The sequence below is a fragment of the Harmonia axyridis genome, chromosome 7, assembly GCF_914767665.1.
Source record: "Harmonia axyridis chromosome 7, icHarAxyr1.1, whole genome shotgun sequence".
Lineage (NCBI taxonomy): Eukaryota > Metazoa > Arthropoda > Insecta > Coleoptera > Coccinellidae > Harmonia > Harmonia axyridis.
This window is the reverse complement of record NC_059507.1, coordinates 24,139,852-24,166,445: the sequence shown is the minus strand read 5'-3', so window position 1 is coordinate 24,166,445 and position 26,594 is coordinate 24,139,852. Positions and strand designations below refer to the sequence as shown.

The 26,594-nt window shown below is 34.4% G+C and overlaps 1 protein-coding gene across 2 annotated transcripts; it reads left to right on the top strand.

Annotated features, from left to right (window-relative positions):
- The first annotated feature begins 442 nt into the window (after positions 1-442).
- On the top strand, positions 443-26,458 carry LOC123683932 (sphingomyelin phosphodiesterase-like). Of its 2 annotated transcripts, none has more exons than XM_045622938.1 (15): positions 443-461; positions 2,769-2,897; positions 2,952-3,003; positions 13,183-13,307; positions 13,801-13,906; positions 13,960-14,130; positions 17,846-17,976; positions 18,036-18,184; positions 20,021-20,099; positions 21,416-21,588; positions 21,648-21,839; positions 22,976-23,076; positions 24,595-24,920; positions 25,878-26,062; positions 26,120-26,458. In XM_045622938.1, the coding sequence occupies exons 2-15, from the start codon at positions 2,895-2,897 to the stop codon at positions 26,256-26,258; spliced, it is 1,932 nt and encodes a 643-aa protein (XP_045478894.1). In that variant the 5' UTR covers positions 443-461; positions 2,769-2,894; the 3' UTR covers positions 26,259-26,458. The 2 variants fall into 2 exon arrangements, with proteins under 2 accessions (XP_045478894.1, XP_045478895.1); XM_045622939.1 differs by lacking the exon at positions 443-461 and having other exon boundaries at positions 2,729-2,897; positions 24,595-24,747; positions 24,811-24,920.
- The last annotated feature ends 136 nt before the right edge of the window (positions 26,459-26,594 follow it).

The window sequence follows — 26,594 nt, the reverse complement described above, 5'->3', positions numbered from 1 at the left end:
GAAGGACTGAAGCCAATGCTATATCAAAAATTAAAGTGCTAAAGCAAAAGTTCATCTTAAATATTGAGTAATATTTTCAATTGATGGCACTAAAGATTAATTCGATAAAAACAGAAGGGTAGCGCACCTTTCTGATTGTTTAAAGGAATGCCTTTTCTTATCGAAAAAAACAGTAATAGTTATGATATGAATCATTATAATATGATCTAGAACAATGGCTCACCATATCAGTGAATTTTAAATCGATTATCTGCAAATTTCCATGTCGGAAGCTCTGAATATTCAGAACCTCCCATAAAAATAAAAAACTCATAGTCGTGAGTTTGTCGTCTATATTTTCGAGTGATTACAGTGATGGAGAAAGCATTGTCGAATTTGTTTTGAATTGAAATATTTTTGAATTCATCATGTGAAGTGCAGTCGGCAATCAGTGAAACTGTTGTAAAATAGATATCCATTAGGTAGGACGCTGCGTAATATATTAATTAGAAGTATACATGATCATAGCGTGAATTCTTTTGGAACTCTTGAAATTAAATGTGGAACAAAATTATGTGACCGTCTCGAAAATTGTGAACTGAGAGTGTATTTGTTTTACATCGAAAATAAGTATTGCAAAACATTAAATTTTGGAAGAAGGGTATGAAATAAATGTCTACATATTTCCTAGGTCTCAAAAAAAGATTTTTCACTGCTCTACTTGTCATATCCAGATTGTCTCTTAACATCCTCGCAAGCTTCTTCTATCCTGTGCCGTAACTTCTGCCATGAAATGTTTTGAATGGCATATATATTTCAAATAACCTCACAGAAAATACTCGCGAGGAGTTAGATCCGGTGACACTGGTGGCCATGCTACAATGCCACCATTTTATGAATTGAAATAAATGGGTTTGAATATTCTCAAAAAATTAATTCATTGCTTATTTTTGCTATAAAGCAAATATACTCACAATTTGAATTTTCCGAGATGGTCACGTCATTTATTTCAAACTTAAATTCTAGTTTCGAAAGAATTCACGGTTTGATCATGCATATTTCTAATTAAAATTATTCGCAGTGTGTTACAACACACAGTGGGTGTGCTGATAGTTTTATAAGGTGTACAACTTTGCTTCCACCGTTTTGCAATAGATACGGCTATAGCTTTAATATGAAGGCATCTGCGGCTGAGGATCATCGAATGCTCTCAAATACATATGGTGAATATGTGAAATATGTGAAAGAACGTGCCGAGAGTGGTTTCAAGAACGGTGATTTTGACGTCGAAGACAAGCATGGCGGTGAAAGAGAGAAGGTTTTCGAAGATGCCCAATTGGAGGCATTACTTGATCAAGATTCGTGTCAAACGCATCAAGAATTGGCAGGATCATTCAGAGTGACGCAACAAGCCATTTCAAAACGCCTCAAAGTCAAGAGAATTATTCAGAAACCAGGAAATTGGGTGACGTACGACAGCCTACAGATGTTGAACGGCGTTTTTTTGCTTGTGAACAGTTGCTTGCAAGCTTGCGAATACGGAAAAGATTTTTGATTCACATTGTGCCTGGAGACGAAAAATGGGTTCATTACTATAATCCCAAGCGCAGAAAATCATGGGAATATCCCGGCCATGCTTCTACGTCGACGACCAAACCGAATATTCACGATTCCAAGGTCATGCTCAGTATTAGGTGGGACCAGCTCGGCGTAGTGTAATATGAGTTGTAAAACCGACTGAAACAATCACAGGCGATCGAACTCAATTAATGCGTTTGAGCCGAGCATTGAAATACAAATGGTTGCAATACAAGGAGAGACATGATAAAGTGATTTTACAGCAAGACAATGCTCGACTCCATTTTGCAAAAGTGGCCAAGACATTCTTGGAAACGTTGAAATGGGAAGTCCTATCCCATCTGCCGTATTCTCCAGACGTTGCTTACTCGGACTGTCACTTGTTTCGATCAATGGCACACGGCCTGGTTGACTAGCACTTCCGGTCTCATGAAGAAGTAAAAAATTGGATCGATTCATGGATCGCTTCAAAAGATGACCAGTTTTTTCAACGCCAGATTCGTATGCTGCCCTAAAGATGTAGTGACCAGCGATGGACAATACTTTGAATCAAAAATGTATAACCAGTTTTTTACAAGAAAGCCTCCAATTTCGGAGAAAAAACGGCGGAAGCAAAGTTGTACGACTATGCTCATTGTCCTTTCTTTGAGTTATCATGTTTACGGCTGACGTTCTTGAATTAGACCACCAATTCGTCAATGATGAATCGAATTTTTTCGTTTTCGACTATTCCCGACTGCAAAATTCGAAAATTGCAAACATTTAGACGAAATTATAGAGTGATATTTTCGGAGAAGGTGCCAATTGAGCCCTCCGAGATATCGTATTCTTATACAGAGAGTGGCACAATTAGAGCTGCTAGTGCTTGCTTCATTTTTTGCTAGCTAGTTACCACAATTTAATTGATAAATTCCGCCAATAAACAATAATTACAAAATACAGTAACGCAATATTTTTCCAAACAATTTGGTGCATTTCTTGGCGGAAATTGCCGAATTAAAAACATCTGCAATTTGGGAAATCAACTTGTGGAATTCTCGATATATAATTTCATAACCATACATGACGTTTAAAATTGAATTATGCCGACTAGGCCAAACAACTCATCGATTGCTATAGGTACTTCCTTTATTTTATTATTGTTCTGGGAGGTCATTTAAACTATGGGAGATCACTGCCATCAGAGCAGCCAGTCATCCGGGTGTTTTTAGTTTTGTTTTAGTTGCCAACCTTGACTGTTGAACAGAGGGATCTTAGGTACACACCATAACATTTATAAAAACATTTGTAGAGCGCGGAGTTGGATGTGACAGAATTAATAGTGTGGTTTACCTGCAATGGTACGTGTGTTTTAAAAAATAGATGAGGTGATGTTTAAAAGTTTTCTTTTTTAGAGGATGTTTTGGACATATGTGGTTTTTTTGTGGTTTGCAGTTGGAGATTCTGGTGAGTTATTGATTTATAAAATTTGCGATATATTTATATTTTGGTATTAATTAAATTATGTAGGAATCCAAAAAATTCAGAAATGAAATGAAAAATTCGAACTGACTTAATCAAAAATTTTTCTTCCGAAAAACTATGAGAGCTTTCTGAATAAAATTTTGTACAAAAACAGTTGCTACATCTACATGATTTACACTTCAAGAACCAAAACCCCCATACAAATCATTCCATTCAATCAGAATTTGAAAAATTAATTTCTCAATTATACAGGGTCTTCCTAAATTAGAGGTAAAAACAAAAATAAAAGATCCTCGGAACGTTTTAAGAAAAAAACTCCTATGAACCTGGGCCCGCCAACAAATGCTTTGTTTTCGAGATACAGGGTGTTGAAGTTTGTTTTTTTTTAATTTTTTTCTCATTGCTCCTTCTTCTCACAAGATATTTGACTGAAGTTCGGCATAGATATTCCAATTTAATCAATTTCATCATATGATAAATATGCTGATTTTGAATGAAAATCAACAGGGTGATATTTTTTCTGGAACTCTGCCCGCTTCTTTACTCCAGAACTTTTTCTTCCATGGACCACTGGTAGTTTAGAATAATGTGAAAAAAAACTTTGATCCAGTAGTACACTTTTTGGTTTCTTGTAGTGTTATTGTATCTGCTACTGATTTTTAGAAAAAATTCAAATAATTTCCTAGTTCTCCTCAGGAAAATCCGAATTATTATGAAGATCCAGTTGGTAAGCTTCGATGAATAAAAAGATCATAAGATTTAGTTCTTATTTACAGAATCTTTAGCGATGATTATAAAAGATTCGATAAACTACTATAATCATCACGAAAAAAGTACGACTACAAGAAGTATATCTTCAAAACCAAGTGTTTTCGGGCCGATGTTTATGGACTTGTTTTTCAATTAGCCAAGGAATCTATCTATCTATTTATCTTTGCACCTGCAATTTACGTACACCCTGGGCAATGTAAAATTCATATTGAATTCTGCAAATTCTTCAATGGATCTTGAATTTTATACCTTCTAAAAATATTATACAATATTATAAAAAATATAAATGGAAATTTGGAGGAAATGCTAAAGCAACTGCTGAAGGACTGAAGCCTATGCGAAATCAAAAGTTAATGCAAGTGTTAAAGCAAAAGTTATAACAGATGCTAAAGCAAAAGTTAAAGCAAATGCTAAATCAAATTCTAAAACGAATGCTGAACCAAGCGCTAAATCAAATACTAAACTAAATGCTGAGGTAACTTCTGAAGCAAATGGTTAGGCAAATTCTAAAGCAAAAACTGAAGCAAATATTATTGCAAACGTTTTAGCAAATGCTTAATCAAAATTTGAAGCAAATGCTTTTTTACTTCATCGTTTTCAAATGTCTATAACATGGAAACCAAATATATTTTTAACGCATTCAAAAATCCCACTCTACAAAAACCTGCCCCTAATTATGCATGTTCACCAAAGAACAGGAAATTTTATATGATTCTTGGTTAAACGATAATGAATTTCTGGTAAAATATTCGAAAAATGTTATAAAAAACCACTCATAACCTGCCATATGCCTCATATGGCTCTAACTGGCCTTCCAGAGAACTGCCAATTTTACTGTTATTTTGATGTCAAGGGAGTTCAAAAAAATATGTAGATATTTATATATAAACCAGCTTTTCCTGACTATCTGAGTCAAGGCATTCGCAAAATGTTGTTGTACTCGGTATATCAAATCGAATAACCATAAATATTTGAAATAAATAATTAAGATTGATACTTATATTATAACAGCATATCATTCGGTCTGCAAACCTTTTGGATTTTTGCATATAATCAATATCTTTCAAAGAATTGCATTACATGAAATATAATCTCTGAAATATCTAAAATATCTTTTAAATCTTAACTACAATACATAATGAGAATAATCTCAATTCTAAAAAAATTAATTTCCTAATAAATGGATTAGATAGAATCATTCAAATAAAGACCATCTTCATCAGAGCTTTCGATTATTATTAGGGACACGGTCAAACTAATCATCCATTATACTGATTGAATAAAAAGATCATCTTCGGAGTTCTTTATAGATTCAATGCTACGTACCATTCCAACTTTATGTCCTTCGGGTTCAACGCGCTAAAATTAAGGATAATTTGATTCAGATTAGTTGGGATATTCTGGTATCACGAAATATTGAACCAACAGATGTCTACAAACTTGTATTTCTGGTTATCCGAAGAATATTTCTGTAAAGAAATGTTTGGTTATCATTAGTAGGGAATATGTGTTACTATATCATTTTGAAGTGCCTCCGGTTCGATTCAAATTTTGTTTGCTCATTACATATTTTAGTTCTCTTTTTTTGAGAGATCATTCCCAGAACAGAGCGCTCTATCATTTCATGACGATATCTTTGAATTTTGAGCTTCGGAAGGTTACCTCTTCAAATTATATTCTATCCATCTGTTCAAAAATGTAAATTCGTTTCAAAAATATTGAATTTTTCGTCTTCATTTTTTATGACACATCTTTTATCCAGGGTGATTCACCGCAATGGCCTGTTAGACGTTAATAGAAGACTATAATTTTGTGCTGAAAATTTGCATGTTGAGGTTTGAGGCAATGCTCTTTCTCCCTAAAATATTTCCAGATTTCTTCAACTTCCGGTTATACCGGAAACAGACTATTTCTTCCTTATTTAAAAGGCACAACCAGTATATTTTTGCATCATTAGATAGTTTATTTGATGACAATTTCAACAATATTCCATACCTTGGGTATGGAAATTCAACACTTAAAATAAAGGCTTTTATTCTACAAAAAAATACATATTCTCTCGCAGAATGGGCAAGATCCAGTGCATCCATCATTCATTCATGAATTGTAATTAATTTTTCGTTGTGATTGTTGAGAAATCTATTAACCAATAAAATTTTCAATTATGAATAATTGATGACAATTCATGAAATGTCCAATTTAGTTATCGAAACATCCAATTTCAGTTATTTTCTGTGTTTTCCGGAAGTCGCACACTACTCCACTGGGAATTCCGGTTTTTCCTCGATAATTTTTAAAGTATTTATTTTAGGTATAGAGTTTATTTAAGTAGCCCCCTCTTTTTAAACGTAGAATTGACTGAAATAATGGAGAATATAGGCTCTAATTCGACAATCTTGAGTTTTGATGAATTTGAGTTGTCCAACTTCATGATCTTCTGACAATCAATCCTGTTCATTTTTGGTCCAAACCGCAAACAGTTTCATAATACTACGTATTTGCAGAATTGAAAACGAAGAAAGTTTTTTTTGAAAAAAACTTCCTCTATAGAAATATTGAAAAAAAAAAGTGAGTCCTCGTCGCCACCATTTAAAATAAGGAAGTAGTTGTCTGTTTCCGGTATAATCGGAAGTTGTAGAGATCTGAAAATATTTTAGAGAGGAAGATCGTTGCCTCAAACCCGAACATGCAAATTTTCAGCAAATTTACCGGTTATACCGAAAACAGACTACTACTTCCTAATTTCAAATGGCACACCCAGTATATATTGCATGATTAGATAGCTTTTTTGATGACTTTTCGATTCTGCAAACACGTAGTATTTTAAGACTGTTTGTAGTTTGGAAGAAAAATGTACAGGTTGTTTATCAGAAGAGCATGAATTTGGATAATTTGTTTGTTTGATCATTTCAAAACTAGGCATTGGATAGAAATGAAAATTTGCATTGGGACTTAGAATGACAATATAAAACATCATTTAGAGATGATCACATCTTCAGAATACAGAATATTCAAATAGATTAATTGGAAAGAAATAGCCAATATTTCAGGGACAATAGAGCCAACCCAATCCAGTTCAGATTTCGCGTGTATATATGTATATACATATAGGCATAGGGTGAATTGAGGGAACATATGAAAATGACAGATTCCTCGGATCATTTTAAGAAAAAAAGGTCCTATATACATGAGCTCGCAAGCCATGGAAACTTCAAGAAGAATATTAAAAAAATCCGTAGCAACAGAAGTGGAATTCGATTTGAATATGTGAAATAATCACTGGAATTTCGAATTTTAGGAAGATCTTTTGATCAGAAACCCTCTTCTAGATTAACTTACTGGTAATATTAATAAAAGAAAAATAATAAAACATTCGACTTTAGACACGTAGTCAAGTCTTTTATTTTATTTTCTTTTATTAATATTAAAATTATTCACTAAGATATATGCGAGGAATCAATTTCGATTAACTGGTAACAATGACATATAATAAAGTGACCACATCTCATACAATCCTATATATAGTATAAGTGGTCTAAGGGCTCAATTGGCGCATGAATGGACTAGCGCTCAAAGGCTCCTTTTGTATTGACTTATCATACGTTAGGTACTACCAATTATAATTCACTGGCATTCTATTACTCATAAAAAACAAATCACCTTGCAAGTTATTTAAATTATCAATCATCATTTTTTTCATTAAAAACAATTATAACCCTGGAATGTTTCGAAAATTATTCAATCCCTTTGTTCAAAGATTCTAAAGAAACGTTTATCTAAAATAATGACCTTTATTTAATTGCAAAACATCGACTTAACACAGCAAGAACAAATTCTTACAAGAACTATTCTGAACAATGAAACATAAGAATGCATCATCTTATTCTGTGTCGTATCCAAGGATAAATGCAAATGCCTGTGTTTAAATTACCTACATGTGAATAATCTCAAGAATAGATAAGAAAATTCAACGAATGTACTTATGTTGAATCTGTAATTTTAAATATCACCAGGTAGTTGTATTTTTGAATTCAGGTTACAGTTTCGAATTACAGTCTTTGTACGTGAAAAATATCAATGTTATGATTTTGTGGTCTTGTTTTCGAGATAACTATGAATTTTTTTGACTCTTTGATTTTGATATTTCAGAATGCCGGAATAGAGATTCTGTATTTTCCGAAAAATCTTTGAACTGCGAGCAAATATACGTTTTTTTCAATATTTGAATCTGAACATTCCAAATAAGTTCAGTCACCTTAGTCAAAAGCAGGAACTTATCTCGGAATTTGAGTTACCCAGCTAAAATCTTGTATAAATTTGTATTTGAACATTCTAAACGTTGTCCCAAAACCTATATATGTTAGGATGTAAAACACACTTTTTTGGCAAAATTCGATTTTATTATTCAAAATAATTGCTTTCGAGTACGATACAGCGATTATAGCGATCTTCCAACTTTTCGATAACATTTTTGTAGTACGATTTGTCTTTCACTTCAAAATAGGCCTCAGTTTCGTCGATTACTTCTTCATTAGCGCTAAATTTCTTTCCAGCGAGCATTCTTTTGAGGTCTGAGAACAGGAAAAAGTTGCTGTGAGCCAGATCTGGCGAATACGGTGTATGCAGAAGCAATTCGAAGCCCAATTCATGCAATTTTGCCATTGTTTCCATTGTTTGGTAACATGGCGCTTTGTCTTGATGAAACAGCACCTTTTTTTCTTGAAATGGGGCCGTTTTTTAACGAGTTCATTCTTTAAACAATCCAATAACGCTTTATAATAATCGCTGTTGATGGTCTGGCCCTTTGAGAGGTAATCAATTAATACTATACCTTGACCATTCCAGAATACTGATGCAATAACCTCGCCAGCTGACTGTTGTGTTTTTTTTGCTTTGGATTCGGTTCATCGTGTGCAGTCCACTCAGCTGACTGTCGATTGGACTCCGGAGTGAAATGATTGAGCCATGTTTCATCCATTGTCATATCGATGCTAAAATTCAAGTTTATTGTAATTAAACAGCTTCCAACACTGCTCAGAATCATTAACACGTTGTTGCTTCTGATCGGTTGTGAGCTCGCGCGGCACCCATTTTGCACACAGCTGTCTCATGTACCAATATTCGTAAATTATATGATGTAACGTTCAGATCATATCTTCGTACAAGTTTGCTACAGTCGTCGTCGGTAACATCCTCTTTTGGGCGTCCACTGCGTTCGCCGTCTTCAGTGCACATTTCACCACGTTTAAACTCAGCATACCAATCAATGATGTTTGATTTCCTGGTTAAGACCCCGGAAACTCTTCATTAAGCCAAAATTTTGCTTCAACTCTATTTTTTTCCTTCAAAAAGCAATATTTTATCAGCACACGAAATTCTTTTATTACATCTTTTTTCAAATAATAAAAGTAGCTACACTCACAACGCAGAATCTCACAAACTAATGGTCGGACTGCTGTCAAATTTTGACATGTATCGTTAGAAGGTTGGTACCAACTAAAAATCATACGGATTTATCACTAGCACCTCCATCTGTGCATCAGATTGGGGACTTTTCAATTGGCCTAATATGTATTAAAATCGTAGATCAAAAGTCGACAAAATAGTTTTTTTAAGATATTTTGCAAATATCTCGTTTCCAATGAATTTGTAAGGAAAGTTTTTCCATACGTTGAATTGTTTTCGCAATAGAGGGCTGAGAGCATCATTTAACACTCCATATAAAGTTTGTTAATTATTGATAAATACATAATTACCTATTAATATTTTTTTCAAGAAACAAGATATATGCAAAACATGTCTAAAAAACGATTTTGTGACCTTAGACCTTAGATTTTAATGATCGCCAACACCCTTCTATATGTAGGTTTTAAGACAACTTTTAGGCTGTCAAAATACTCATTTATACAAATTTCTCATTGATTATCTCAAATTCAGAGGTTAACTATTGAGGTTATATTCATTATATGAAAATTTCAAGGGAATTCTTATTTTTTCGCGTTACAAATTTTGCCATTGAAAATAATGAATCGTAAAAATGGTTGCAACTGAAAAATAATAATTAATCAATATTTCCTTCTATCCAAGACGTCTCTTTTGGAAATCAAATATAGGAACTAGTTTATCTGCTTCGTTATATTTAATTAGTTGCAATATTTGAATAAAGATTAAGTTGATATTTGCAATAGAAATTACTTAAAAATAGTTGCCAAGTCGGCAATGAATACAAAAATTTAACCAAAATCAATTTAACTAGGTACTTCACTTGGAATAATTTGAGCCAGACGAAAATACATACAGAGAGGGCCATTGAAAACGAAACAGCGGCTCTGTAAGTCGGCAGAACCGAGTTATATAAAAACGCTCGGACACGTCAACAACATTTTCGAGGGGGACATCGTTCGCGATGAAATTCACCCGAAATACATTCCATCCCTCGGAGCTGTGACCGCCACCCCTAAATTTTTAAATGGCACCATATGGCAAGTGATACCTCATTTGAAAGGTAGTTTTCTTCTCAATATCAAACAACAGAAATAAATTAATTCTATCGATTCGTTTTCGAGATATAGAAACTTGAAGTTGGGAAATAACTTTTTATTCACTCAATCAATAAAAATAAGATCTAACATTGCAACTGTTTAAAGATAATTATCATTGTCAAGGAATTGAATGATCTAACTGTTTACCACCCATTTCCATACAATAGTACAAGTTCTGTTCAAAATGAGACCTCACATTTCGTAGCATTTCCGGCGTTATTCGACGGCATTCTTCAATAATTCTACGTCGTAAATCTTTCAGAGATTCTGGTTCGGTTGCATAGATTTTGTTTTTCAAGTGACCCCACAGGAAAAAGTCGAGTGGGGTTAAATCTGGAGATCTGGCTGGCCACCCTATAGCGCCTCTTCTTCCAATCCAATTTCCAGGAAACATTCTATCTAAAAACTTGTTGAAATTTCAAGTGCTCTTCATGGTAACGATTGAGTGATTAAAAAGTTATTTCCAAACTTCAAGTTCCTATATCTCGAAAACGAATCGATAGAATTAATTTATTTTTGTTGTTTGATATTGAGAAGAAAACTACTTTTCAAATGAGGTATCACTTGCCATATGGTGCCATTTAAAAATTTAGGGGTGGCGGTCACAGCTCCGAGGGATGGAATGTATTTCGGGTGAATTTCATCGCGAACGATGTCCCCCTCGAAAATGTTGTTGACGTGTCCGAGCGTTTTTATATAACTCGGTTCTGCCGACTTACAGAGCCGCTGTTTCGTTTTCAATGGCCCTCTCTGTATAGGTATATCCAAAAAAAAAAATGTTGTTCATCATTCTCATTTCATGTTATTGATACTGTGGGTATAATTATCATCAATTATTGTGAGTGATTACTATTCATATCTTCGTACCTAGTAATTGAATCTTGTTGTTTCGAAATACCTGCGATAAAAGAGGTTAACAGGTACTTATTTTTATTGATTATACGTAATTTAGGTCGAACTATGCCAGAATAATATTTATTTTTGATTTCTTCATCTGCCAAATGATCGATCTAAGAGATTTCTTTAATATCACAACTGTTGATAGAAGAGGTAGATGTTGAAATCAATTGATTCACTCAAATTATGAAACAACAGGTACTGATTATTATTGCTTTATAAAAAGTTAATTAATCCTAAGTGCACGTATCCATTCATGTTTTGTTGTTATTCGAATAAAGAAAAACTCAACTCATTTTGAATTGACCTTGGTTGAGAATATAATGTTAGAATAGGTTTAGGATCTAACTTCCTTCTCTTCCAAACAATTTTTTTAATACAGTAAATATTATAAAACGCTATTTGACAGATAATTCAAATTAATTACAATTCATGAAATGCCAAATTTAGTTATAGTCCGGGAGCCAGGTGCAAATTTGGTTGATTATTTCCTCTCGAGAGATACTTGGTGAGATGCATCAGATAATAGTAATAAAAAGCCTCATGAACGTCAGCTACGACTCGTTTGGGGGGGAAAGAGAAAAAAAAATACATTCAGTCATTTCCTCCCAACTGGAAATTTGTCAAATTGTAGCTAACCCAATATCTAGACGAAAAAATACAATCAGCTGGCTATAGCATGGTGGATTATACGTCAGCTGGTGCCTCAAACATGAAAAAAAATTATATTTTCAATAACAGCTCTGACAGCGAATCTGATACTGAATCAGAGAGTGGAAGTAACTAAATATTATTGTGCAGCATGTGGAGAAAGTCCTTTTCTCGCGAGTGTGGTACTCTCTGATTCATTATCAGAGTCGCTGTCAGAGCTGTCATTGAAAATATATATTTTTTTTCATGTTTGAGGCACCAGCTGACGTATAATCCACCATGCTATAGCCAGCTGATTGTATTTTTTCGTCTAGATGTTGGGTTAGCTACAATTTGACAAATTTTCAGTTGGGAGGAAATGACCGAATTTATTTTTTTCTTCTTCGTGTTTGGGGGGCTGCCGCCGCTCTCCCCCCCAGCATAGTCGCAGCTGACGTTCACGAGGCTTTTTATTACTATTACCTGATGCATTCTACTAATTACCGTTTGAGAGGAACTTGGTCATGTATATCTGTTACTGGCTCCCGGACTATTATCCAAACATCGAATTTTAGTTTCTTGCTGTGTATTCTGTAAGTCGCACACTACTCCACAGTCCACAAAGTTAGATATTGCGGTTTTCCTCATTAAAAGTTCTTCCTTGACAAATCTTCAAGTATTCATTTAAATAAAGGGTTTCTCAACTCAAGTAACCCCTCCTCTTTTTACACGTAAAATTGACTAACATAATAAAAAATATAGGTTCTAATTTGAAAATCTTGAGTTTTTTTGAATTTCAGTTGTCCAAGTTCATGATCTTCTGATAAATACCCTGTAAATTATAGATCTAAACCACAAACAGTTTTGAAATAACGAAAAAAACTTTTTTTGCAGAAATATTCAAAAAAATGTGAATCCTTGTGCCACCTTTTTTATAAGGTATGGCTAAAATTGTTATCAAATAAGCTATCTGATGAACCAATAATATACTGGGTGTTCTATTTGAAATAAGGAAGTATAGTAGTCTGATTCCGGTATAACCGTAACTGGTAGAGGTCTGAAACATTTCAGCCCAAAATTATGATTAGTTTTCCTAAACGTCTAATAGGGCATCACAGTGAATACCCTGTATAGTCTGTAAATAGGACGATAAATTTTACACTGTCACATCTAATAAATTCATGTCAGTTATTCAAAACATAAAATACAACCATAGAAGCATATTTTAAAGAAATACAGTTCCTGTTTTCATTTATTTTTTTTTATATTGTTTTCTTAACCAAATTGATGTGTTAATTGTTTTTTTTTAATTGTTCACCAGCTAATCTTGCACCGGCAGACGATGTCAGTAATTTTGTGGACAACTGGGATTATCATGTTGAACGTCATAGTGAGCCTTTGCTGAATTTTTCTTCGTCAAATCATGATTTACCCCCTCCCCCTAAGGTAGGTGGTGATGCTGACTATCTGAATTCGGTGGTGGACTTCTTTGCTACTAGTAAAATAAGGCAATATTCTGTAGGTATCTTGAACTGGCTTATTCCTCTTTCACCCCTATTGTCACGAGAAAGTACCAAGAACTGATAATTTAAAAGGGATTGTCACTATTTTGTCGTTATGTTGGTATAACTGTCATAAATACTCGCTTGATTAAATAGTAAATTGGATCATCTCAAACTTCAAGTGAGTATTTTTGACAGTTATACCAACATAACGACAAAAATGATGACTATCCTTTCTGCGTTTTTCAGAATGGATGAAAATATCAAACAATAGATATGAATCACATATTATATGCAGGTCGAAATTTCTTACATCATTGGCGATTCTTGATACTTTTGCGACATATTTTTATCTTCAATTTCATTCAGTTTGTTTCAAATAGAGAGTCTATTATTTTGTATCGTCTTAAAATTTTTGAGAAATGTTATCCATTTAGGTTCACAATATCCAAGTGTTGGTGAAGAAGAAGAAAAGACCTAAGTTACCCAAAATAATGGGAAATGCTGTCTACAGTGTGATAAAATGTAACTGGTGCCATATAGGTACGTTCCCTTCGATTGAAATGTTTTCTTGTGAATTGTCAAAATTTTTCCAGGCGTTTCTCTCTTCATCGAGGAGCTTAAGAAAGGAGCTTCTGTTGATATCCTGAAGACGAAAATAGTGAAGCTATGTGTTGAGTTTAACCTCAGCACTGAAGAAGTATGTGCTGGTCTTGTTGATGTTTTTGGACCAACTGTATTAGCTGCAGCCCAAAAGACACAATTAAGTAGGTGGAGATTCCGTATTTCTGTTTATGTCTGAGCAAAAAATCTGTTGTGTTATGAGATGCTAAAAAAAAACAGTTTAATTTCTAATTTCTTAACAGTGTTAAAATCATTCATAATAGATCATTTCGTAATATTGTTGGGTCACTATTTGCATAATTTATTTATTGTTATATTGGTTGTTGTAAATGGGTGGTAGTTATGCTAAACATATGGGAATATGGAGAATTTATTATGCTTGTTTTTCTTGATTAACAGGCTTTTCCTTTTATGAGCAATAATTTTTGAGTGTCCAATTTATATTTTATGATTATCACTTGTCACTCCTGACTTGAACGTGATTAATTTGAATGCATACGGAAGACAATTATCGATATAATTAATCACTAAACATCTAAAGACACATTACGCGTTTGAATAAATTGAATGTAGCTATTTTTAATATTGAAAACCAAATTTTACGATTCAACATATTGTATAATATAATATGTCTCAGCTCTCGAATATATGTATAAAATAACAAGATAAGGAACTACACCGAATTAGGAGCTATGTTTCAATTATAATGTTTTTCACTGCTTTTATATGTCAGATGCCATCGGATTTAAAATCGGTTCTATAAATGTTCAAAAATTTTGATGTAACATATTAAACAAACGTCTTATACATTCATGGAAGGTGTAATATTATAATTCATTGCTTGGTCACAACACCTCGATACCATTTTTATAGTACGATTTGTTTTTATCCTCAAAATAGGCCTCAGTTTCGGCGATTACCACTTTATCGGCACTAAGGCCCAGTTTCACCAAACAGCACTTGATCCCAGATTGATTAAACTACGCTTGTTACTAAAGCAGGCTTAACAGTGTTTTCTGTTTCACCATGCATCAACCCGTCCGAAGATGATCGCGATTAACCAAATCGCGATTAAATAGTCAAACCATTTGGCAACGTTGTGAACAAAAAGTTATATTGTGTTCTGTATCATATTATCAGTGATGACCACCATTGGCGCTAGGTGTCAGGTGTCATTCATTCATAACTCCTAACATTTCAAAACATTTGTCATCTTGTAAACAAAAAACAAAGTTAATTTTTGCCGAAAATGTCGAGTAATGTGCTTCGAAATGTCGGAAACTTGCAGAAGTTAAAGAGAAATTATCCCATTTCACAAAACCACACATTCTGGAAAAAAAACTATATAAGTAATTTTATTAACTTATTTATTTTTATTAACAAGTTTAACTGCTTCTTAAATAATATTTCAATCAAACATATCAATAAATTATTCTTTGCAATAAATTTCATGAAACACAAAAACAAAGTTTACGTGTATTTTAAATGCGAAATATTGAGCCTATACATATAGTCATATTTTGATAAAATTGACCCAAAAATTAGAAACTTCCGGAAAAATAATTACATAGACAAGAGTTCCATACTGATAAATAATTATTAATCTCAACTTGAAAGGTTATAATCCTCCAAAAATGGCCGATTAGTGCTAAATCGCGATTGGTCGATTAAATGGCGTTTTGGAGTGTGGTGAAACGCTACATTACATTAATCGTGATCTAAGGCCTCACTTAAGAGCCAAGTCAAGATTAAAGCATTTGGTGAAACTGGGCCTAAATTTCTTTCTACCTAGCATTCTCTGATCTCTTGAGATCGGAGAACAGAAAAAAGTTGCAGGGGTCCAAATCTGGAGAATACAGTGGAATCGGTGTTGCTTCCCAAGTCATTCGTATGCGTCTTTCTATTCGGCTGTCTGTTTTTTTGTTTCATTTATGGCCAAGATATATAATGATGGCCAATTAGACGTTCATGGAAAACTAATCATAATTTTGTGCTGAAAATTTACATGTTGGGGGTTGGGACAATGATCTTCCAACCTGAAATATTTTCAGATCTCTACAACTTCCAGTTATACCGGAAACATACTGCAACTTCCTTATTTCAAATGGCACTCCCAGTATATTATTGCATAATTAGATAGCTTTTTTGATGACAATTTCAGCGTTATGCTATACCTTGGGTAAAAACTCAACGGTTCATGGTTAACGGTTTATTACGACAGAGCTGCTCCAAACATTGCTTAGAATAATCAATTCGTTGTTGTCCACTTAAAACAAACCTTCCGTATACCCAAAAATTCATTCACGATATGTCCAACAAATCATACTTCAATATCTTTAAAGTTTACGGGTAATCTAAAATTATTTTATGGACGTTTTTGATGTTTTCGTCGGTACTAGCTTGTTTTTTTTCGATTCGTTTAAACTAAGCAAACCACTTCTTAATGATTGATTTTCCTGGTGCAGAGTCCGAATTATGTTTATCAAGCCAAGCCTTGGTTTAAACAGTTTTTTTTTCGCCAAAAAGCAATGCTTTATTGACACACGAAATTCTTTTTTACCCATTTTTTTCGAACTAACAAAAGTTGCTTCTCTCAAGATGCCATATCTCACAAACTGTCTTACAACAGCTGTCGTATTTATACACGTATCTTTTAGGCCCAGTTTCACCAAACAGCACTCGATCCCAGATTGATTAAACTCCGCTTGTTACTAAAGCAGGCTTAACAGTGTTTTCTGTTTCACCATGCATCAACCCGTCCGAAGATGATCGCGATTAACCAAATCGCGATTAAATAGTCAAACCATTTGGCAACGTTGTGAACAAAAAGTTATATAGTGTTCTGTATCGTATTATCAGTGATGACCACCATTGACGCTAGGTGTCAGGTGTCATTCATTCATAACTCATAACATTTCAAATCATTTGTCATCTTGTAAACAAAAAGCAAAGTTAATTTTTGCCGAAAATGTCGAGTGCTGTGCTTCGAAATGTCGGAAACTTGCAGAAGTTAGAAAGAAATTATCCCATTTCACAAAACCACTAAAAAAAAAACTATATAAGTAATTTTATTAACTTATTTATTTTTATTAACAAGTTTAACTGCTTCTTAAATAATATTTCAATCAAACATATCAATAAATTATTCTTTGCAATAAATTTCATAAAACACAAAAACAAAGTTTACGTGTATTTTAAATGGGAAATATTGAGCCTATACATATAGTCATATTTTGATAAAATTGACCCAAAAATTAGAAACTTCCGGAAAAATAATCCTCCAAAAATGGCCGATTAGTGCTAAATCGCGATTGGTCGATTAAATGGCGCTTTGGAGTGTGGTGAAACGCTACATTACATTAATCGTGATCTAAGGCCTCACTTAAGAGCTAAGTCAAGATTAAAGCATTTGGTGAAACTGGGCCTTAAAATATAGGGCTAACTAAAAATCTTATGGATACAATACTAGTAACAGCATCTATGCGTCAACCCTCGATTTTTTCAGTCCACCTTAAATCGTTATATAGGGATTATCTATCTTCGATGTTCCATATACCTACATATCGACACAAAACTTTAGCAGAATATTGCGAATAATAATTTTTCAAAGTTTTAGTTATAGGATACCTATTTCTGTTGATTTTGAAATCAATTGAGTCAATATCTTGCGAGTGATTTGAAATAGCTATAACTCCCGAACCATTCGCCATATTTGACCCATTCAGAACTCAATTGGTTCATTCAGACCTTAAATGTATCCTGAAAATTAGAATACGCTTATTATTTCACTTCGAAAGTTACCTTGTTCACTGCCAGATATATTTGATATATTAAATGTTATTTTTTTTTGTTCGTTAGATGTAGAACAGATTTGCAGTTTGGCGTTGGGTGAAGCTTGTGGTGATAAGATTAAGAATCCTCTCCACCAATGGCAGGTAACATTTCCTGACGTAAAAAAACCTCCAGTATATAGATTCAAAGCTCCAAAAGTAAGTAACAACAAGTCTCAATTCAAGGCCCGTTTTACCTGTCAAATTTTATTTTGTAGAAAGGATCGCCTACTTTCAAAATTCTCCATCTGACAGATACCCATCTAGATCCAGATTATGCAGAGGGTACTGTTTCCAATTGCAACGAGCCACTGTGTTGTCGCAATGATAGTACCGAAGGTATCCCTGATGTCATTCCTTCAGGAAAGTGAGTAATATTAATTATACATGAATGTAGCCTTGATTTATCGATCGCCTAGAGGTATGATTCGATAACCTGGAGTCCTGGCCAATCGTCTTGTTCTGGTTGACTTTGCTTGAGTCGGTCGTCTTCTCTTATAAAGGGTGTTTTTTTTTAGAGCTATAGAACTTTAAGTTGCAATAAAACAACGATGGGTTATTCGATTGACATGAATTTTATTTATCCGCAAGATAATCTTGTGGCATTACATTTTAAATATAATTTCTGGCATATCACCGCCATGGCTGGCACGAATGTAGTCTAATCTGGACGTCCAATTTTCGATGACTTTATCCAACATTTGTGGCCGTATATCGGCAATAACACGGCGAATGTTGTCTTCCAAATGGTCAAGGGTTTGTGGCTTATCCGCATAGACCAATGACTTCACATAGCCCCACAGAAAGTAGTCTAGCGGTGTTAAATCACAAGATCTTGGAGGCCAATTCACAAGTCCAGAATGTGAAATTAGGTCACCAAACGTGTCTTTCAATAAATCAATTGTGGCTCGAGCTGTGTGACATATTGCGCCGTCTTGTTGGAACCACAGCTCCTGGACATCATGGTTGTTCAATTCAGGAATGAAAAAGTTAGTAATCATGGCTCTATACCGATCACCATTGACTGTAACGTTCTGGCCATCATCGTTTTCGAAGAAGTACGGACCAATGATTCCACCAGCCCATGAAGCGCACCAAACAGTCAGTTTTTCTGGATGTGACGGTGTTTCGACATAGACTTGAGGATTAGCTTCACTCCAAATGCGGCAGTTTTGTTTGTTGACGTAGCCATTCAACCAGAAGTGCGCTTCATCGCTAAACAAAATTCGCTTTCGAAAATCGGGAACAATTTTGTAAGCACACAAACCAAGATCCTTCCGCAAAATCTTCCATCAAGTGGATGGACACAGATCCAATTCCTGTGCTCGATGGTCGATAGACTCATTCGGGTCTTCCTCAATGCTTCGCTCTACAGCAGCAATAGCTTCTTCTGTACGCACCGTACGGCGTCTCTGGGGATACGAGTTATCAATAAGAGTGAACGTGGTGCGAAAACGTTCCATTGTTAATCGTATTAACTGCTCTGATGGACGATTTTGTCGACGATAAAATGGACATAGTGTGCGATACGTATTCCGCACAGAACCATTATTTTCGAAATGAAATTGCACTATTTGCAAGCTATGTTCAGGCGTGAGTCTATTCATGATGATGTGCCAAACCAAACTGAGCATAAATCACTTGACAACTGTTAAATCGGTCGCCATCTTGAACAGTAATGCCAACTTAAAGTTATATACCTCGAAAAAAAACACCCTTTACTTATGTCAGCGTTTTTTTTTATTTCTCAACCTTTCTTGACCGACGGTTGACTGTTTTATAATTTTTAATTCTTGACTGTTGCCTGACCGCTAACTGTTCTGTACCTACTATGGTTATTTAATTTTCCCTCTCCATCTGGGCCACACCCTGAGAAGAGTTAAACTATACATGTAAAGCTTGTGAAAATCTTCTTGGAGGACAAAATATTAAAATTCATTTATTAACATATGATGAAGTTTGACGAATACCATAATCGAAATCACGGATCAAGCTCAATTTTGGAAAAAGTTCTGCTGAACTATTGATTTCTCTCCATCGAGTCTAAAAAAATTGTAAGAGAATGCAGTTTTATATGCACACAGAATTAATGAGTTTTCTATCCACTGGTCTTTATGAGTGAATTATGAAAGCTGTTCTACGGATCTGCATAAGAAATAAGGAGTGTTTAATAAACGAATTGAACAACTGAATTCATTTTCAGGTGGGGTGCTTATGCCAAATGTGATTCACCAAAAATACTTATTGATAATATGTTGAAGCACATCAACGAACAGCATCCGGTAAGTGAATAGTAAGTATTCTAATTCAAATAAATTCTTAAGAATATTTCGTTTATAAAAGTGAAATTAGCAAAAATTTCTCTACAATTAAGTTTTTGAGTTATTTTGAAATATGAAGTTTATACATACACTGTGTCCGTAAATATGGAACAAATTCATTTTTAGCTAAACAGACCATTTTAAGAAATAATCCTGAAACACGTCGATTTTTTATTTTAATTTACCGTATTTTAAAATAATAATCTAATATACAGGGTGAATTACTTTCGAGTAATGACGTCACCTTCATTTTTTTTAAATGGTACACCCCCATTTTATCTCAATTTTTCGATTACTCTAGCTGAGCTGATTCCAAAAATGTATTACATGTTGATTTCAATTGGTACAGGTTGGACAAAAATACAATAGTTTTGTATGTGCTCATAAAGTAAAGCGTAATATTCTTCATTAGTTAAATTAACAATATTATTAAAAATACTTATTGTCTAGCGGCAATAAACAAATAATGACATTTTACAAAAAACTAGACGACTATGTTTTTTTTAAAATTGATAAGAAATAATTTCATTCATATTCTGTCTGCTAGACCATAAGTACCAAACATGTTTGAAAACTGCTCAGTTTTATTAATCAAAAAATGTAACAAACTATAGAGTGTTACATTCAAACCAATTGCCGCTGGACAATAAGTATTTTTGATAATATTGTTAATTTGATCGATAAAGAATGTTACGCGTTACTTTATGAGCACACACAAAACTATTGTATTTTTGTCCACCATGTACCAATTGGAATCAACATGTGATACATTTTCGGAATCAGCTCAGCTAGAGTAGGTAAAATCGGAATTTTTGAGACAAAATGGGGGTGTTCCATTTAAAAAAAAATTACGGGACGACATTAATCGAAAGTAATTCACCCTGTTATTAGATTATTATTTAAAAATACGGTAAATTAAAACAAAAAATCGACATGTTTCAGGATTATTTCTTAAAATAGTCTGTTTAGCTAAAAATGCATTTTTCCATACTTTACGTACACAGTGTATAAACATGTAGTTAGAACAAAAATGAAATATTCTCTATGAAGCCTGAGATATTCATTCATTCATCATCATACTGATGATTGATAATAAGTGTGTGAATATGAGGTAGAGCTAGAGGTGTGTAAAAAAATTAGTTTTGTAAAACTTTTTTTTTTATTTTCATCTTGTATTCCACACACAGATTTCCGTTCATGAAAAAATATTGAATTCCTTATGTTTTCAACCGCCTTCAACATTTTCCAAAAATTATACAATTCTTCTTGATTGTCAGGATATCGATTTCATTCTATGGACAGGCGATTTACCACCACACGATATTTGGAGACAAACGAAGGAGTCAAACTTGGCCATAATCAAGGAAACTACCAGACAAATGCTGGAACACTTTCCAACAACACCAATTTTTCCTGCAGTTGGTAACCATGAATCCATACCTGCTGGAACGTAAGTCCTCTATGGTTTCGCAATTCTAAATGAGAAATATACGGTTCTATATCTTGCAGATTCGCCCCTCCTTGGGTAGAAGAAGATAATTCGACTTCTTGGTTGTTCAACGAATTAGCCAACCATTGGAAACGATGGTTGCCTGAGTATTCTACGACCACAGTTTTGAGAGGTGCTTTTTACTCAGTTTTGCTGAGACCAAAGCTGAGACTGATATCGATGAACACAAACTACTGTCATACTTATAACTGGTAATTATTAATAAGGCAATCTGGTTACCTAGAATTTCTGAAAAAGTGGTTTATATTGTTTACCAAGGTCTGTTTTATTGAAAACTAGTTGATCCAACAGAAATGGCCTGACAGAAATTTTGGTTTTTTCCAGACAAATGATTTTGAAAATATGAATACCATATAGCACTCCACTCATTAAGTCTCAAGGCAAAAGCCATCTGGAAAATATATAGTCAGAAGAAATTCGGTTTCTTCCTTACGATATTTACATAATTTTTTCGAATATACTGCTCCACTAAAGTTGACGAAGTTCAAAATTTCGAGACTGTTCGAATATTTCATAGTGCTGTCTACGAGTAATTGACGCTAAAAAAAAAACACATGCACTCATCAGGCTAGACGGCGTTCGCTTTGCTAAATGTTGCCGAATTTTGTTCTATAAATGAGAAAGATTAATTTTTGAATTCAACTCAAGATATAAATCACAGTAAAGGATATTGACAACCATACAACATAAAATTTCATTCATTGGTTTCTACCCCAAACCTGCGTCTTGCATGCAATGTAATACTAGTTTTCCTTCTGTAGCATAACAATCATAAAAAATTTTCAAATTTTAATCTGGAGCAGGAGCAAATGTTTGGGTCACATACAGAAACTACAAAAAATTGTTGATAAACTTGAAAGTTTACACAATACATTAATCAATACCAGTTTTTCCTGTGCCTCTAATTTAATATATTTGGCAACAAACCATAATATCCAACTGATCTGTTCTGATGAATCTACACACCACTTTTGTTTTTTCATTATTGGTGCATTAGCTATTGGTTTTAAAAATATATCAACTGGAAAATAAAATAGACTTAGCTTTGAATATCTACGAGTTTGATATACCTAATCATACTTTTATGAATCTTTTCATTCTCGTCTGAATTATCTTCAACCAAGGATAGAGTGAATACCTACTTATTATGCTATTCGTGATAAATCCAAATCGAACTTATCAAAGATCATAAAAATAGATTCAGTCGTCCTAGAGCTAATTAATACAATTGGTTATTCACATTTTCAAGCGATGAACTAGCGAATAAAGTATAATTTGCTATAATTTTTTTTTTCAACTACTCAATTACTTAACGATTTTATTTCAGGTGGCTTCTAGTCAATAGCACTGATCCCGCAAAAGAATTACAATGGCTCATCAACGAGCTCCAACAAGCTGAAAATGAGCAAGAGAGAGTTCTGTTGATTGGTGAGTCCATATTTCTATAAACTTTAAGAATTAATCAATAAAAAAAAGAAAAAACAACAAATAAAGTCTTTCAATCTGGGTTCTCAGTCATTCAGGAAACAAAGAGGCCAATACACTTGCCAGACAAAATAACTTAATTGTTCCGGTATTTTATTGTGGTATAAGGTAATGCACTCATTGGAAAGATATTCGTAAGAAGGACCAGAGTCTTTTGGAACATGCTACATCCCTTGCAAAGCATTGCTGTCCAGGAAGCATCTGATAAGAGTGGGGATACCAAAACCTGAAGAGTTCAGATTATTTGAGGAGAGTAAGAAACTCCTGATCACCTAACCACATTACAAGCCAACTAAAAACTTTCTTGCACGAGAAACTTGCTGGAGTGTAACATCGTTGAATGCATTCCAGATGCTGGAGTTCATTATAACTGTGGAAGGCGAGATATATAAAGTTTATTCATCGCATAGTATACATGTCAAAATACATTCAATTTAATTATGGCTTATAGTCATAGCAGTGGCAGTAGTCAAGATACTCCTGTACATTATACACAGTTCATGATAAATGTTCACAGTTCATGGTAAATGGATACAAATTTTTAATGAAAGCCTTCTTATTATATATCCTGGTGACGGAATGCCTCGCCATCGCTAGCCAACGCAAAACCTGCCTTGGACACGAAACTCATTCATTTGAGGAATTAGCCTCCTTGAAGCCATACCAGATATTGGAGTTCATCAGAACTCTGGAACTGGAAGGCGAGCTGTAGATCACATTATGGAGAGAATAGCTCTATGGAAGCACAATAGACCATTAGGTCGCAGTGAAACCTAACCTCCTTAATTAAATCTAAATCTAATTGGTTATACTACGAAAATGTTTTGTTAGAGCATTAAAGTATATTGTGCAACAAATGGGGAGTGTCCAACTTTTCTCGCGAGTGTGGAAGTTTGTGGCACGAGCCTGAGAGGCGAGCGCGGCAAACACACGAGCGAGAAAAGGACTTTCTCCACATGTTGCACACTATACTTTTCCTACAACTGCACAAGTTTCAATAATTCAAGTAATGGACTTGGTTCAAATCAAACTGACCTTCGTTGACAGTATGTGCTAATTTATTGCGTTTCCATAGAAATGACTCAAGAGCCCAATTTCATTGGTCTACCAAGCGGAGTGTTGGCAAAGTGCCGTGGGGAATAATATTTCCCACAGTATGAGCAATACATAGTTTTGAAATTGAGTAAGCTATGAAGAATACGTTACTTTTCATAGAAGTTGTAGGAAAAATAATTTAATGCACATATACATTGCATTATTCTCTGTGAGTGTGAAGGATTTTGTATGCGATACAGATATATGATGCAGTTGTGAGAATAGCACTGATGGGACACAAGAAACCCTAAAGTCGCGGTGCCGTTCAACCTTTTATAAAATCAATTAACTATAAGAATCATCATAATAATTCAAAATGTTCCTAAACGCTCTATCTCTATAATTTCTAAAATGCAACTTTTTCAGGTCACATTCCACCAGGAGTTCACGATTGTTTGAAGGTGTGGTCGGAAAATTTCTACCGTATCGTTGGCCGTTATGAGAGTACCATAATCGCCCAGTTTTATGGCCATACCCACGCAGACGAATTCCAAATGTTTTACGATCCCGACGACCTGAGTAAGAATGTGTCCAAGAGGAGAAGATTGAGGCCTAATTTGAAAAAACCTCTAAATTTTACAGGTCGTCCTGTCAACATAGCTTATCTTGGTCCGTCTGTAACCACTTTCGAAAACCACAATCCTGCCTATAGAATTTATTATATCGATGGTGATTATGCAGACTCTACTGGGGTAAGATGTTGTGGTGGAGTGGTATTTATTCTTGGTGGTTGGTTTATTCTTGGTGGTGGTTGGTTGGTTGGCTTTTGCTTATTTTTTCCTAATGATATGAGTCAATTTTCGGAAACCTACTCTTTTTTCAACAGTGTTAGTTGTGGCTACAATTTTATAGAAAAATGTGATTAAGCATTTGAGGAGGATGTGGAAAAAAGAATACAAGTACAGCAAAATGTTTGAGTCTATACTCTTGAATTTCAACGGATTATCCTTATCTGAAGAACTTCTTCAGAAAATATTGTCATTTTCTTTTTGATAGATATGTTACTCCTTTCTGTTTCACAGGAGCTATGCGCACAGCTCCCACAGCAGCGCTGGAGGTCATACTGGACTTGCCTCCCTTACATTTACATGTGAGGAAATGTAGCCCACTGGAAGCAATAAGAATTTCCCTTAATGAAAAGCTCCTTCCTGGAAACTGGGTTGGACATATGAGGATACTGAATCAATTAGATTCAAACCTCTTGGCAACACCATCGGATGTTATGCCAACCACTTTCGATTTTGAAATGCCCTTTGAAACGATTATAAATGACCGTCCTAGTGCAAGAAGTTTCGTAAATCGTTTGGACAAAAAGTCATCCAAATGGTTCACCGATGGATCAAAATCAGAGAGGGGCACTGGCATTGGGATATATGGACCTAAACTGAGGATCTCTTATCGCCTTATCGTTTTTCAATAATTTTCATTTTGCCCCCCCTGAGAAAAATTTCTGCGGGCGCCCATGCAAAGCGATCTATATAATTTTGAACTGTGCAGTCTCGTGGTGGTATTCCTTCTCAAGTACACCCATTGGACCATCTATGATAGTTTTTAGCTCTAATTAATTTAGTCAGAGATTTGGTCTCTTCTTTTGGCTTACGTAATGACAGCTTCAAGAAATGGTCACTAAAAGATTTATTGGCTTTTAGGCTGTATTGGACCATGAAACCTGGTCAACAAACCTAGAAGAAGCAAACAAAAGAGGAGAACCCGAATGGTATAGATTATACACGGCTAGAAGAGATCTTGACATAGAATCTCTTCAACCTGAGGACTGGAATGGTTTCCTCAAAAAGATCATAGAGGTTCCAGATACTTTTTACCAATTTTACAAGTGAGTTTAGACTCTCGAAGAGTTACTGAACACCTTCATCCTCAATTTTTTTCACAGATATTACTACAGGGACAGCCCTGCCAGGCCTAAATGCGATAACAAATGCAAGCTCCAAATTTTGTGCGATTTGAGGAGTGGTAAATCACATCATCGCCATCTACTTTGCCAAGATTTGGAAGAGAAGTTTGGGAGTTGATGAAAATTGAATCTGTTTGGAATGGGACTTATTATACCAGTGAAGATATTTGCTAGATTTTCTTGCCACGTTTATTACCAGTGAAGGTGTATCTTTAAGGATTGGTTTTATGTACATATTTTTATACAGTTTTTTGTAGAGATATATTTTACGAGTACCAAAGATCTTTTCGAAATAAAGACCGAATTCGGTGCTTTCTATTCTGCGTTATACAAAAAATCAGTTGAACCGTTTGAAAATCAAGAACGGCTGGATGAGTTTTTATGATCTTGAATTTTTTGTCTACGATCTGGGGCCTTTTGCTCAAAACTATTTTTCAACATTACACTTACAACT